General features: G+C 37.4%; 1 protein-coding gene across 3 annotated transcripts; it reads right to left on the bottom strand.

Moving 5' to 3' along the window:
- Positions 1–347: 347 nt before the first annotated feature.
- Positions 348–13,956, bottom strand: DCSTAMP (dendrocyte expressed seven transmembrane protein). Of its 3 annotated transcripts, none has more exons than XM_026688984.2 (4): positions 13,888–13,956; positions 11,789–12,834; positions 1,114–1,440; positions 348–569 (listed from the first exon to the last, which is right to left on the bottom strand). In XM_026688984.2, exons 2-4 carry the CDS (start codon positions 12,800–12,802, stop codon positions 504–506), a joined length of 1,407 nt encoding a protein of 468 aa, XP_026544769.2. In that variant the 5' UTR covers positions 12,803–12,834; positions 13,888–13,956; the 3' UTR covers positions 348–503. The 3 variants fall into 3 exon arrangements, with proteins under 3 accessions (XP_026544769.2, XP_087818211.1, XP_026544772.2); XM_087962085.1 differs by having other exon boundaries at positions 13,884–13,944; XM_026688987.2 differs by having other exon boundaries at positions 11,789–12,282; positions 13,888–13,944.
- Positions 13,957–16,597: the final 2,641 nt, after the last annotated feature.

Below are 16,597 nucleotides of genomic sequence, written 5' to 3'. Positions count from 1 at the left end.
TAAAGTTGGTTTTTTGCAATTGGCCAGTGATTTTGTCAATGCTGATGTCTTGACATTGCACTCAAGGCACCTAATACTATTGGTACTTTCTTTTGTCAAAGTCTTTCCAACTACTATTTGCAGGTCATTGTATTTCCTGATTTTCTCCAGTTTTTTCTCTTTTCCTCTTCTGTTTAATAATAATAATATATCTGAAAAGGAAGTGATGTTTTGATGGGGTGTCAAAAATAGTCTGCTCAACTGACTGACCTTAAGCTAAATGGCACAATTCTGCAATGAAACGTGAACCAGTATAAGGGAAATAAAGCAAATGTTTTTGATTCATTATTACTGATAGAACCTTGCATTTTTAAAAATATTTCTTTAATGTTTCCAAACTTAATATTAAGGCAATCAGTGTTTTGCAAAACACACACAAACATTGGACATTCCAGGAGCTCTTCATCAGACAAAATGTTGAGCTTGCGAACTTGTGGCTAATTCTATAAAACAGGACTTTCTTTTCACACATTGGATTCTTTCTTCCTGGCATTTCCCAATGCCTGGAGGATGGGAAACCAAAAATGTAACTGTAAAGGAAGAAGGACAAAGGACAAGAAGGAGAAGGAAAAAGGAGGTTAGTTTTACTTTATTACAAAAGAAGAGGTTTTTATTTGGTATCTGTCTCCTAAGCAGAACTGAAAAGTAATGAAGAAAAAACAATAACGGAAAAATTATGAGTAGACCCATTTCAGGGAGAATGAATGCTAAGCATTTTTTCTCCTTCATCCTTCAAGTATTGATGGAGGAAGCGGGAAGATTAACCTCAGACACATATACATTTCAATAATGGCTATAGGTATTTGTGCAGAGACAATATCTATGCGAGTCAAAACATTACTTTTGTAATAGAGGTATAACCAGCACAAAGTGGGACTATGACCTAAGTAGCTTCCATATTTATTGAAAAATATGTGAAGATTCCCTTTAGGGCAATCTTGGGGAGAGAGAGTAGTATTGATCTCGGCTCTATAGATAAAGTTTTGATGGTGCTTATTTTTGGTGGATTCTACAATTACATTCTGAACAGTGTTGCATTAACCAGCACTGCATTTCATGTTATTTACAGTTTACCTTTGCAAATGAAGGAAGATTCCTTTTCACATTTTTCTTGGAGAACTTGGATCTTCTGTTTAATAATTTTGTGTGCAGATACTTTATCCGTTTCATGTCTGTGCTCGGAAAGAATGCAGTTGCCGCTAATATTTTAAGTTGTGTGAGTGTAGACGTCAGAAGCCCCAACACTATTAGAAAGAACAAAATAACTCCAAGCTGGATCCATGTAGCAGAGAGGGAAATCTTTGGTTTGGGAATGCAGCTCTCTTCAAAAAGAGGCATCTTAAAGGAAGTGGTCTTGCTAACAACTGCCCCATTGTTAAAGATGAATTTAGCTGCATTTTTCTGTACAAGAGGAAATGAAAGATAAAAATTATATCAATATCTATGCTGATCTTTAAAATGGCCACTATAAAATAATTCTGAATGAATTACAATGCACCAATAAAGGAGAATATTTGTAGCCCAGGGCTGAAATGTGGAGTCCTTAGTGTTTTCTGAGCTTGCTTGTTTTCTTGCAGATGTTTCATTACTCAAACTAGGTAACATCCAGGGGTGGGATTCTACAGGTTCGCACCTATTCTCTAGAACTGGTTGTTAACATTCTAAGCAGTTCAGAGAACCGGTTGTTAGAAGAAATTACTGGCCTAATCCTGTAAGGAAGGCAGGAAATATTCTGGTGTTGCTTACAGAAACTGCCTCTCCGTTAACCCTTATTACATTCTTGGCAGGACTAGACTTCCTGTCTCAGGAACATCTCTGGAGTTTTTTCCCCCCTCCTTTGCTGGTACTTTGCTTGTGTGGAGTGACCATTCAAAGTTACAATGGCACTGAAAAAAGTGACTTATGACTGCTTTTCACACTTACGACTGTTGCAGCATCTCCACAGTCATGAGAGGCCAGGCGAGGAGATGCGTGCCTTGATGTGAGTGATGTTGAGTTGGCCACACCCAGCTAATAACATGCCCACCAAGCCATGCCCACCAACTAAGCCATGCCCACAGAACCAGTTGTTAAAAAATTTGAATCCCACCCCTGGTATCATCATCAGTGCTAGTGATGTTACTAGCACTAGCACTTATGATGTTGCCTAGTTTGGGTAATGAAACATCTGCAAGAAAACAAGCAAGCTCAGAGAGCATCAAGGACCCTCTCAAATTACAATGCAATAATGAAATTTCTCAATAAGACGTCTGCATTTATTTTCCTGCAACAGGATATTAACAATCTCTTTACTGTCTGGCCTAGACCTTAAGCCATTAATATATCTTTCACAATTGGCAGTAGATGCAAGATTTGGCAATGCTAAAAGCATCATCATCATCTGAATTATGGCCTTGAATAAGAACAGAATCATGATGGATGGGATTAAAGATCCCACTTTCTTGCCCCCTTGATTCAGCAGTGATCACCTATGTCCTTTTGGAGACAACAGGCAAGAATGTGTGAAACAAATGGTTTCAGGAAAGAACAGATTATCAGAGGGCTAAAATAGCATTGCATAAAGAAATTGAGAGTGGCTGGTGGGGGAATTCTGGGAGCTGAAGTCCACACATCTTAAATTTCCCAAGCTTGAGAAGCACTCATCTAGATTGTGATGTTGCTTTGGCACAGTCCTATACTGAATCAGGAGAGAGGAGACCTAAATTGCTCATTCTCTCACACAGTCCCCCTCAGTAAATATTTGCTGTCATACTAATTCTGAAGTGAGATGCTCTGTTAGAAGCAGGATCGCCATACATTTGTAAAAGGCTTCTCCATGACCGTATGAAGTAAGATGGTTGGATAAGCATTTTGGAAGGAGGTTTCCACATGGAGTCTCCCTTTTGCTATCTGGAGCCGATAGCAGAAGTCAGCTGATTTCCATTTTCTCCCCCCAGAATTAAAACTGAACTGGCATTTTCCACGTTTCCTTGCAAAAGTCTATCTATTTGTGCAATGACACACTTGGGCCAATGACCTAATAGAGCTTGGAATATGCCTTGCTCCTGTCAGTCACCTCAACAATATAATAAGATAATAAGAACCCGCACTACATATCGGATATTAATACAGTCGAGAAAGTCCAGAAATATTTCACAAGAAGAGTTCTCCACTCCTCTACTCGTTGCAGAATACCTCATGCCACCAGACTTGAAATTTTAGACCTAGACAACCTAAAATTACACCGCCTTCAGTCTGACCTAAGCATAGTACATAAAATTGTCTATTGCAATGTCCTACCCGTCGATGAATACTTCACCTTCAACCACAACATTGCAAGAGCACACAATAGATACAAACTCAAGGTAAACCACACCAAACTTGATTGCAGGAAATACTACTTCAGCAACAGAGTGGCCAATGTCTGGAATACTCTGATTCTGTGGTTTCTTCCCCAAACCCCAAAAACTTTCATCTTAAGACTGTCTACTATTATCTCACCCCTTTCCTAAGAGGTCTGTAGGAGGCATGCATAAGCACACCAACATGCCTACCGTCCCTGTACTAATGTTTCTTTTTATTTGTATCCATTTGTTTCTTTTTTTTAATATGACTACTGGTCAATATACCAGGCAGGGTGTTCTGCCAACTTAGGCAACAGTGTTGTTGACACATTTCTGGTAGGTGAGAACACTCCAAATTCAGTCACATACCAATGTAGTTCTGACATGCCACATAGATGTCAGGCTCCAGAACCCAAGGAAGATATGCTGAGGTTTTTCTGAACAGTTTCCTTTATTGTTTCTCACCTATAGACAGAAATCTTACCAAACTAAAGAAAACTGCTTGCATCATTAAGTATATACTCTGAGAACTCCTAGGAAGGAGCTTTTTTAACTCTCTTCCTCCCAACCAAACAATCTAAACATCACTGTCTTTTATTCCTTGGCACTCCATACCCATGTGGGAATCCAGACTACTGTACATGCCAACATATCAATGATTTGTACAATTCCTCAGGTGGTTACAGTTGGCTGTATAGAAAGTGGCTGGATTGGTTGAAACAAGATTGTCCAGTGCTACTCTCTGTCAGGGTGTGGGTAGGTCATGAGATCTGGGAGCTTTGCAATAAAACCTCCTTTACTGAGAATCTTACAAGTACAATCCAGAGCAGGGGTCTCCAACCTTGGCAACTTTAAGACTTGTGGACTTCAACTCCCAGAATTCTGGGAGGTGAAGTCCATAAGTCTTAAAGTTGCTAAGGTTGGAGACCCATGATCCAGAGGGTGCTGCTTCTGGTATGTTAATCCAGTATACCAGATGCTTTAGAAGAAGAGAGAAAAGCATCCTCACAGTCTATACATGAATGGATATAACTCAAAACTAAACATTTAAACCTCAAGCAGAGTGTGACCAAAACATAAATAAATGGAGATGTAATTATTCCTTGCCAAGAGATCATACCAACAGAAAACAAGGAAATTTGGCAAGACTGGCCTCATTTTTTTTTCTAGCAAGCAAGGAACATAATGTGATTTTACACAGTTTGAATATATGCAAGAATGTTTTGGTGAAGCTTTGCTCACAGTGACATCATGACATAGGCCCTTAAAGGCAGGGCTTGTCCAGTGATATCTGTGGTGGGTGAGGCTTTGCCGTACTTTGTCCTACTTTGCTGCAAATACCCCCGAAAGCTTATCTTGATTCACTGAGAGCTCACTCAGATCAGATTCTGATGGATGGCTAAATCCCACCCACCCCCACTCTTACCATTGGCCAGACTTTTTTCTCCTCCTCCCCCAGTTGTATCCCACCTGAAGGAGAGCAATTTGTGGAGGTTTTTCCCACTGGCACAAAGGGGATCTACCAAGGTTGCATCTAAACTGAATGGTGAATAAATATCCAAAGGAGCACCATTTTATCCTCTTTGAGTGCCAAATGCCCTGCTGGGGAAAAAAAAATCCTCACCTGTATATAGGAGGACTGGGGGGGAGGCACAGCAGCCTTCTGCAGCCTTCTGCCTTACAGATACCTTGGACAGCAACACATAGCATACAGAATTAGAATTCTGGGAATTGTAGTCCAACCTACCTGAAGGCAGCAGTATGGAAAACTGCTGTTTCAGGCCAATGAGCCTGAGGAAGTGGCAGAAGCATTTGGATTGGTAATATGTATTTCCCTTGGGGTAACTTTGTAATTTATAGCATTTTTCTAGCATTGCCCAACCATAGTCAGGCTAAGATAACAATAATGAGGGCAGATGGCCGGTGGGGTGGGCAGGCAGTCTATAAGGTCCCAAGTAAAGAAGAACAATTGCACTAAGGTACGGAAATAGAAAGTAGCATTCTAGCAAAAAAAGAAAAGAACAGAGAAAAGGCAATTGCCAGGAAAGATAGATCTTCCTTTCCCATCATGTCCCAACTGCTGTGAAGCAATAATGGCTGGTACTTACCATGAGGTATCATATCTACCAGAGAGAGCCAGAAGTTTGCTTTTATATGTGTAATTTCCAGTGTCTGGGATGCAGAGGCTGGGATGGTGATATCATGCAGAGCTGAAGTTTTTTCCTTACTTAATTTTTTAAAGCTTACTAAAATTGCTGTTTTTATGCATGCAAAGATTCTCTGAAAGCTTCCCAGACCTTATTTCTTTGGCTTTCTGTCAGAAATCAATGGGAAATTATGCCATCAATATTTCATGATTTACTGATCAATTTATATAGCAGAGTCTGGGTGAAACTGAGGGCTGAGCACTTCCTCCCCCACACCCTCCTGCACACAAAAGGCAGACTGTACAGCTGAAGTTCTTACATCTGGGCTGCCCTGATTAGGAGAGACTATCCTTTGTCTCAGGGCTTTTTAACAGACCCATTTAAGTGGAACTAGCTAAGAGATAAGACACAAAAAGCATACCGAGGGTTGAGTTTGGAGTAAGTGCAGCACAAGCGGTCCTCTTAAAGTTTTAATACAAATATAACCCAGATTTGAACAAGTATTATTCACCTTTCAGCAATTGGTATTTGAAAGAACTAACAGTTTTCCACTTGCTCCATTAATTATATGTCATCGGGTAAACAAACAACTCGGCTAGTTAACATATATTTTTGTTCCTGATGATGATTTCTTCCCCCATTCTCAGCAATTTTAGGAGGCAGGTTTTTTTTTTAAGGTCACTCTGTTAAGAAACCTTTTGCCCTTTGGGTGAGGATATAATTGAAGCCTTCTATATTACTCTTTTTCTAAGGATCCTGGCAACATTTTGTTATGTTCTATAATTTCCAAAATTGTGGATAGCTGAGGTGGCTTCTCCCCTAAGATATTGGAACACTGCTATCATGTCACCCCTAGCCCTTCTTTTCTTTAAACTAGACATACCCAATTCTAGCAAACGTTCTTTGTATGTTTTAGCCTCCACACCCTAATCATCTTTGTTGCTCTTCTCTGCACCCTTTCTAGAGTCTCAACATCTTTTTTACATCGTGATGACCAAAAGCGGATGCTATATTCCAAGTGTGGTCTTACCATTATAAAGTGGCAATACCATTATAAAGTGGCAATACCATTATAAAATGGTATTAACACTTCACGTGGTCTTGATTCTATCCTCTGTTTTACTGCAGCCTAGAACTGTGTTGGCTATTTCAAAGAAAATCTTCTTGTAAAGAAGCTTCTGCTTTTCTGTCTTGAATCGGTGTTTTTAAACCTGCTTCAAATTACCGTGTGGTGTTTTGATGTTTTTGTTGTTGTTTGGAAGCATGCTCTTATTGCTACTTTCTGGTACATTTCTTCGAAATATATTTCTCTTCAGAAAAGCCCTTTGGAGCAAGGAAAGCTAGAGAGCTGTCGGAGAGATAATGGAAACCAAACAAATCCCTTGGCTATTCAGAATTAAACCTTTTAGAATTTCAGGGATGTCTGCAGGGAATGATCAAAAAAGTTCAAGATTGCATCTGCAGTAGTGCGATGAAAACTTTGCCTGTTTTTTTTAATGAGCAACACACAGTGTCATAATCACCCTCTTCATTCTTTAGACCACACCCTGCAGACACCTCTGATTACCCTAAAAGACTTTCATCTCCTCTGGAGATAAAATTAGCTGACATATACACGAAATGTGAGACATTTGCATTGTCCCACCATAAGGAAAGAGTTATTATATTCTTTCCTATTTCATTGTAATTGGAAGATAAGAACCAGTTATATTGGTGAAACCAATTGACTTGTTTGCTGGAAAACTTAAGTTTTTATAATTGCTTTTTAATGTTTATTTAATTGCTTAAAATAATTTCCTCAAGGATGAGAAGAAAAATGATTGTTTAGTACTAATTCCCCTTTTTTTGCTGTTTTATGGAGTGCTTCAATATTTCAGAACTATGTGCTTTTGGATCATGGTTTTATGTCAAATTCAACATTTGCTAATTTGACTTATATATTCTGAATTATTATTTTATTTATTATCCAAACTTGGGATGGTTGTTCCAACCATTTAGAAAGAGCTTCTAGCTTAAAATATTTTCAGAATGGTCAAAATAAACAGAGCACATACCAAATATTTTGCATGCCAACAATCACAACATAATTTAGGTGGAAACTAACCCCAAAGTATGCACTAAGTTCAATCAACACATGAATACAGCCAAAAAGCATTTTCAAAAAGTCTTATGGAAATCTGTGCAATGAACTTGAAGTCCAAAATATTTGAAGGAAAAATTCCCAGATGAAAAATTTCAAGTGGTGTTTAAAAAAATCTATTTTCTCTCCTTTCAAAAAGCAAGAATGTGATTTGTTTTATTAATTTACTATAATTATCTTCTTTGATTGAAGATCATCTAGAAAATAACCATATTCCTGAGTACTTCACCTTTTTTGCAATCTGTAATCCCATTTTAGCTTCTAATTCTGTTTTTTGCTTTGTAGTACAGTTTTTGACTATCGTTTTGGTTTTACTTTTATTTAAGTCCAGCCACTTCTCCAAATTTTTCTATTCTTGTAACAATATATATACAGTATTTAATGTGTCCTCCATTATAAATTCTAGGTCATCTGTAAATCAGAAAAGAATTAGAAATTACAACTATCACTATTAGGGAGAATTGCTGCAATAAAAATGAACACTTTGCCCAAATTAATGTAGTTACTCCAAATGATCCCGATAAAATTAGATAATTTTTTAAACCAAATTAAATAAAATGACACTCAAATTCATCTGGCTGGGTAAGAAACCACATATCAAATTAAAATTATTACAGGATAGTAGGAGCAGAGGTGGTTTTGGACTACCAGAATGGGAACTCTACTATCAGGCAGCAATGTTATATTCGATAAAAGATTGGATTAAGCTAAAACATAAGATAATTTTAATGATAGGAGGTCATGACTTCCAAATAGGTTGGCATGCATTTTTGTGGGAAAAAAAGGGGTAAGGCACATGCTCATTTTAATCGACATCTAATAACTCACTTGTACAGACCTGGAGCAAGGTTAAAAAGAAACATTACATGAAGATACTCCACTGGCTATCAACCATGGAAGCTATGATCCATCCAAATAGATTAGATATAAGAAAAATGGTAAATTATAATGAATTATAATGAATTATTAGATAACCAAGAGAAACGTAAATCGAATCAAGAACTAAGAGAACAAGGAATTATAATTGATTGGTGGCCATACTTAAAAAATCAAAATAGATACAAAAAAGACTTAGATGAATTTGGATTCGACAATGGGCAAAATCAATTAGATAAAATCCTAGTAGGATTTTATATCTAAAACATATAAATATTTACTGGGATTTAAAATGGAAGAAGTTGTTGTGAAAAATACAATGATAGCATTGGCCCGGAATTTCAGATACAATATTGATCTAGATGATTGGGAGAAATTATGGAATATAAATTATAAATTAACAACATCTTCGGCATACAAGGAAAATTTATACAAAATGTTTTACCGGTGGCACCTGGCCCCAACGAGATTAGCTAAGATATACCCCAACACGTCCAAAATGCTGGAAATGTGAGCAAAATGACGGTACCTTCTATCATATGTGGTGGCTATGCCCCGAGACCAGGAAATACTGGATTAGAATAAAAGATTGGCTGCATGAAATTACCAAATATCGAATTGAACTTAAACCGGAAATTTTCCTATTAGGATAATTACAGATCAATATCCAAAAAAGATAAAATACATTATTCTCCATATTCTGATGGCAGCCAGAATAGCTTTTGCACAAATGTGGAAAGACCCCAACATCCCCTCAGATGAAGTAATTATAGGTACCGTGTTTCTCATATAATAAGGCCGGGTCTTATTTTTTTTTGAGCCCCGAAAAAATGGCTAGGCCATCTTTTTGGGGTGACTTAATTCCCCCCCTTGCATCTTCGGGTGGGCGGGCAGCGATGGCTGGGATGTTGACCTCGGCGTTGGTGGGGCACTTCATATTGGGGTCAACACAGGCAGCACCATATATGGGTGTGCAACAAAAGTACTTCCTAATGGCAAGCCCCCCCCCACTATTCCCCCCCATTTCAAATGTTTTAATATAGGCCTTAATTTTGGGGGAGGGACTTAATTTCATTTCATGCCTGTAAAACATGCTGGGACTTCCTATTGGGGGAGGCCATATTGTTGGAGAAACAGGGTAATATATTGGAATGTGCGAAAATAGATATGCTCACGTTAAAAATGAAAGAGAAGGAAAACTCAGAATATTATGCAATATGGCATATGGTATGAATGGTTAGAGAATAGATATAAAAAGGAAGAAGATTAGAGTAATATAACCAATTTAAGCGGCTTTAAGGGAGTAATATGATAGACATATAGAATATAACATATATAACCTATATAAGATGGGAACATATATAGATAAGATATAATAGATATGTGTTGATGTAAGTAAAGAAAAATATATATAATAGGTATATGATAGACATAGAATATAACATATATAACCTATATAAGATGGGAACATATATAGATAAGATATAATAGATATGTGTTGATGTAAGTAAAGAAAAATATATATAATAGGATTTATATGACATATATATTTCTCAATGCCAATGCACTGTTTATATATGAATGAGATTTGTATTTATAGAAAAACACAATAAAAAACTTTTTAAAAAATAAAATAAAAAAATTAAAAGCAAGAATGTGAGGTAACTTGCTGAGAGAAAAGCGAGCAATCGACAAAAAGAAAAATTCTTAGCTTGTGCCATTGTATCAGAGAAACATTTTGATGCCTCCTGCAAATTGTTTAGTTTCCAGAGTTATGAAGTGATTGTGTCCTTAATATAAGGGGTTGCTCAATGTTCCAGTTTGCCCAACAATTGGCAGGAAATACAGGCCATAAATCTGCTGAATGCTGAGTCACTCATCATTAGCAAGCATATCTGAAAACCTCAGCTGAAAAAAAGAACATTTCCAAGAGTCGTATGCCTATTGCCTCTTTGAGAGCTAGCAAAAGAAGACACATTTTTCTTTCCAGCAGCTTCCAGTATCTCACTGGAGTTAGAAGTAATCTGGTAACAAATTTATTGGGGTTGACTTTAGTTTAATATGAGAAAGATGTTTTCTTGATGCTTTATATGTGAGCCTTAGATGCTGTTAGTTTTGTCTGCAGTTAATATGGTTTCAGCTTCTTGGTCTCTGCTTTTTTACAGTTCCAGCTTCTGTTTCGTGGGCAAGGAGTTTATGTAGATCCCTTAGCTGACAATATAGTTAATAAAATCAATGTGGCACAGTGGTTAAGGGGATAGGACTGAGACTGGGGAGATCCAGGTTGTAGTCAGTCATGGAAACTTTTTTTAAAAAGTAAAGGTTTTCCCTGTCTGACTCATCTCTATTTCTTAGCTGAGGAAGCCAACATTGTCTGAAAACACTTCTGTGGTCATGTATCCAGCAAGACTATATGCCGAAGCACACGGAACACTGTTACCTTCCCACCCAATAGGTACCAATAAGTGGTACCTATTTATCTAGTCGCATTTGCATGCTCTCGAACTGCTAGGTGGGCAGGAGCTAAGGCAAGTAACAGGAGCTCACCCATTGTACAGTGCTCAGGTTGCAAACCTGGGCTGTCAGCTTTCCAGCTGACAATCCTTAACTGCTGAGCCATCACTCTGGCTGGAAAATTCTGGGAGCTGAAGTCCACACACCTCAAAAGTTGCTAAGGTTGACTAGCCTAGCCTACTGTGATGTTGGGATAAAATGAAGGTCATCCCCACACATCACTTGAAAATGGATAAAATACAAATATTAAAAAATAAATGCATACTCTACACAAATATTTTTTTTACCTGAGTACATCTCCAAATTTGGGCAATTTAAGAAATTACTTATTGAAGACACTTAAAATATCCAATGTGCCTTTATATTGGCTAAAGTCACAGACCTTGCTTTAACCCAGCTGGGTAAAGACCATCCCACTGCATTTTCCATACCTTTTAAAATCGAGCTTATTATGTTTTGTTTTTTTTACTTTTTCTCCATCAGGCACATCAAACATTCCTTGACAAAAAAGGAATGACAAAATAATGGATGCTTTCAGCTGTCTTAAACATCAAGCTTGGTGTTGCATTTGCTTTTGTTTTACTATTTAGCCCCTTCAAACCTTGGGTGGTGGTTCTTGTTTTTTTAATGCCATGCCTACCCATCTCCCATTTTTCAATCCTTTTTTTTTTTTAGCATAATTTTATTTTGTAGAAAATCTGTATCTGAAGCAATACCAAAAGTGCTGCAACTGTAGCTAAGATACTTACATGGTAATATAATTTGAAGTGGACCTCTAGCTCAGGGAAATCGTGGAGATGCTTGCTCACAGAAAAAATGAGCCAGTAAAGCAAATAATCTACTGCTGAAAAGACGACCCAAATGCAAAGGTTAGCAAGCACAGGGAGAAAAAAGCGTGCTGTGCATTTCCTTTCTTTAGGTGTTTGGCAAAAAGACGGCACCAGCGAGTACACATTTCTTTCTTCTTTACTCAGGGGTAGCACCGACAACTTTTGCTGCTGCCATAATTGTTCATTGTACTTGATGAACCTTCGTGTAATGTACGTGTTCTTAAACTTGATGGTCTGTGGGCTCAGGAAGTTTCGGATGAAGAGGTATGTGCCAAGCAGAACCAAAATTGTCCCCACAAAAGGCAGCACTTTCTTGCCCAGAAAGGACTGCAGAGCTATGACGGAGGAGATCTGGCTGGCGATGTTGTGAATGCTCAGTCTTGTTTTTTCCAGCTGCAGCTTCAGGTCTTCGTCTGAAACCAAGAAAGACACATTTAAGTTGTCATGCACCACAAACAGATGTTTTGGAATCTTCCATTGATTGTAAATCCACCGGATTGCTTTAAGATAGGTGAGGTCAAGGAAAGTCCAATTCTGGGAATGGAGAGTACAAGTCACACTGTCTGCCAGTTGCTTCAGGTTGAAAAAAATATTTTGGATGTTGCCAGCAACCACCATAGCAGTTCCAGCAGCAATGAGAGTGTTTCTGCCTTCGCGCAATCCGCAAGAAAGGAAGAATACCAGCACAAAGCAGCGAAAAGACTGGAAAAAGTACAGATTTACAGACAGGATAATCCATAAAATATTGACTGTGATGATAGAAAGCATTGGATAGTCCAACAGGAAGGAATACCCAGGTAGAAGCAGGAAGAGGTTTGCTATTAAACTGATGGAACTGCAGAGAGCAAAGAGGACCAGTTTACTTTTCCAGTTCATCTTCCTTGGAGTCACAAAGAGTTCCCATGATTGCTGGAGAAAAGTGACAAAATCCATTTTCTTTATACTTCAGTGATCCAGTACATTCACTTGGTGGAAATAAAACAACAACAAACAACAAATTAATCCTTCAACACAGAGCTTTATTCAGACCTATTAAGGCCCTTAATAAGCATGTAGCCAAACAATTGACATCCCTGGCATGATGTAGCAAGCAAGCAGCTCATTTCTATAGTTTTACCTTGAGGCAGGAAAGTGACCATGATTTCCAGGGTGATTTCATTGGCTGAGGACAGTTTTTCTCAACTTTAGCAACTTTAAGCTATCCAGACTTCAAGTCCCAGAATTCCCTAGCTAGCATGATGCTGTTCTAAATATAGTGGAACAGGCCACACAAGTCAAAACTAAAGTACTCTTGCAACTTGTAATTAATAAAGCAATTCTAGACATGCTCACAAGGGAGTAAGTTTGATTGGGTCCACTGACAAAATACAATTCACACTTGAAATTGTATTCATCTTTCCTTGAAAGTAACCCATATTGCTCAAAGTGGACTTGTTTCAGTATACAAATGCACAATGGAACTAAAATGTTACATATTAGCAAGGAGCCTCAAGGAAAACAATAAGTCTAACTTCCTGCACTGTAGAATTTTTTTCCTGACATAACTCAAGTGAACAAAGTTCACTTTATCTCCCAAGTAGCCTACTATGTTTTTAATACCTAATACCATAAAGAAGCTTTTCCTAAATTTCATTTGAAAATTAGTCGTCTTGAAATAGTCATCAACTATTATGTTTTTTTTTCTTTTGGGACCACAGCCCTTAGTAGAGGCATACTTGTAGTTGTCAGACATCCAAACATGCCTTCACTTCATCTGTTTTTCCAGATTAACACAACCAATTCTCTTAATTATTTCACATTGATTTGAGGTTTGGTCCTTCAACCATCCTGGTTGTCTTTCTCTGAACACTTCCAGAGATACCAGTGTTGCTTTTGAAATGTGGTTCCCCAAATTAGAAAAATACCACATACATCCTGATTCCCAACGAAGAGGAATACAACATCCCATAGACTTCTAGAAGAACCTTACAGCGAGCAAATAAATTATGCCTAGTCAAGTAATGCTAAAACTTACTCACAAATTTCTCCCATGCAAGCATCCTGTTAAATTCTTTCATGTTGCATTTCTTGATTCTGATGAGAAATACTAATGGGTGCCAATAAAAGAGTTCATTATGAATCATTCTGCTTGTGGAATCCACCCATCACATGTGTAGAACAAATGACAAAGCAGCCGAAATGGTTCTGTTTTTGAAGGTGATTAAATGTAGGACTGTTTGCAAGAAGAATTACTAATGATCTGGGCACAACAGTAAATATTGTTAAACAAAGATTCGCTACAGACTCTTTAGGGTCCAACTAGATGCAGCTTGAAATATGTGAATGGCCCTTTCTGTAGGCTCAGCTTGGATCACAGCTCAGTGTGGTTTTTGTCCACCAGGCAGAAAAGCTGCTGGTGGTGTTAATAGTTCCTGTCCTGGGATAATAACAAGTTGCAGGATTTGAACAGTCTTAAGGGTCCTTCATCCACAGCACCACATTTATTAACAAGATGCCCACTTGTTGAAAACAACTTGATGAAAAGAAGCAATGAAGATCTGGAATCTTCAGATCTTTACTATTATTTATTTATTGCCTTTTAATCGTAAAAAAGGGAAAGAGAAAGAAAAAAAAAGACAAGATGACAAAGATGGAGATACATAAATTGTCAAAGAAAAGAGAGAAGTGGGGGGAAAAACTACATCAAAAGAGTTCTAATGAAAGTGTTAAAAAAGACAAAACTGTACTGTTGTATGAATATGTCATTAGAGTAAACCGTCTATATATACTTAACTAATACAAATATTATTCAAGTACATATATATTTCTAACACATTTCACTTATTTCATTCATTTCTTTACATTTGCATATCAAGTTGATTTATTGACAACAAATATCTATAAGATGAATGTTAGATGTTTTAGTTTTGAAGGATTTAACAAATTATTTAACAATTTAGCAACAGCACTGAAAAAAGTGATTTATGACCATTTTTCACACTTATGACTGTTGCAGCATCCCCATGGTCATGTGATCAAAATTCAGATGCTTGGCAACTGACTCATATTTATGACCGTTGCAGACCGTTGCAGTGTCCGAGTGTCATATGATCACTTTTTGCTTCTGATAAGCAAAGTAGAAGTGGTATTCAGCAGGTTCTGACCAGTTCTGGAGAACCGGTAGCAGAAATTTTGAGTAATTCGGAGAACCAGAAAATACCACCTCTGACTGGAGATTTTACAGTATCCTTCCCCTGCCACGCCCACCAATCACACCCATAAAACTGGTAGTAAAAAAATTTGAATCCCACCACTGAAGCAAAGTCAATGGGGGAACCAGATTCACTTAAAAATTGTGTTACTAAGTTAACAACTGCAATGATGAACTAAACAACGATGGCAAGAAAGGTCGTAAAATGGGGCAAAACTCAATTAACAACTGTCTTGCTTAGCAACAGAAATTTTGAGTTCAACTGTGCTTGTAAGTCGAGGACTACCCATGCATTAAAGCTTCATTTTCATCCTATACCAGCTGGTCCAAAATTCTTAAACAAAAAGTTTAAGAATTCCCAGAATTCTGGGAATTGAAGTATACACATCTTAAACAGAAACACTGACTTACAGAGTAACATTCTGTAATATGAAAACCAGAATTAATTGTAAGAAAGAAGTGCAACTATTTCATAAAGGCTTGCAATGGTGTTGAAATCTGTCTAAAGGAGTTTAACCAAAGTCATAAAGACATGTGGTGAAATAATTATCTGAGTATTAATGCTCACATATTATCAGGATATTCAGATATGTCTTCTCACTGAGAAGCAGTAGCTAAAGCTTAGGACTGCTTCTGCAGAACATCTGTGTCTCATTGCATTTTTATGTCTGCCCTTAAATAAAAGTGTTGCTAGATTCAAATCTAAAAATACGTTCGCTAATGACTGAAATCTAACTTGATTTTAAAAGTACCAGTATTCATCTGACTGGGTGCGAGATTGCAATTGTTGATGAAGTGCCTTTAAAATGGCTTATTTTCAATTATTATGGATGTATTTGTTTGAGTCTATCATGTTACCTCAGAATTTTATGGACTGATTATAGGGTTTTTGTAACCTTAAAAAGCAAGCACAACAAAAAGATCAAACAGAAAAGTGAAATAAGTAGGGTGTATTGAGAAATGGTAAGGAATGATCATAAACACAAAAATTTAAACTGAACATCCACAACAGTCACTATTCCAGTGCAATGTAAATACTGAAATGCAAATGTAATTTTAAAATGCTTGGAGGAAGAAAAATATTTTAGCTTGATTCTGGAAATACATCTATGTAGGTAGCAGGTGGGCCTCTCTAGGGAAGGTACTTGAGTCACTTATAAAGTAATAAAGAAGGGATGAAAATCTAATAAATAAATAATAAACATTTGCATTGTGAAAGAAGGATCCATGGTTGTCTGTAGGAGGAGTGGCAGAAGCTAGAGGTGGAGTTAAATGAGGAATCAGCCTAAAATCCCTAGGAAGCCACAAGCAAAATAACCCCTTTCCCCCTGAATTCCATCAACCCTTATCTAACCCCAAGTAGGTGTTAACTATTAGTTGAGAGCATTGTTGTGCATAGGCATGATTAGCAATAAATCAGTTTAATTGGACCTTCACGTGTGGACCTCATCTTTCATGCCTGATATTTTTCCTGGGACAGAATTCTATCTGTGTAAATCAATGTTCTCTTCAAATTCGTTCCATATAAAATGAATAAT

This window comes from Notechis scutatus, chromosome 3 (genome assembly GCF_049901735.1).
Source record: "Notechis scutatus isolate UNSWTSFEM ecotype Mainland chromosome 3, rNotScu1.2, whole genome shotgun sequence".
NCBI classification, from domain to species: domain Eukaryota; kingdom Metazoa; phylum Chordata; class Lepidosauria; order Squamata; family Elapidae; genus Notechis; species Notechis scutatus.
This window is presented reverse-complemented; position numbering and strand designations above follow the sequence as displayed.

What these genes read in the sequence shown, in the direction of transcription:
- DCSTAMP (XM_026688984.2), bottom strand. Translation starts at nt 12,802, where the DNA reads ATGGATTTTGTCACTTTTCTCCAGCAATCATGGGAACTCTTTGTGACT. An exon ending in ACTTCAAATTATATTACCAT is followed by an intron (nt 1,441 to 11,788) that starts GTAAGTATCTTA and finishes CCTCTTGTACAG; the next exon opens with AAAAATGCAGCTAAATTCAT. An exon ending in ATCTTCCTTCATTTGCAAAG is followed by an intron (nt 570 to 1,113) that starts GTAAACTGTAAA and finishes CTTCCTTTACAG; the next exon opens with TTACATTTTTGGTTTCCCAT.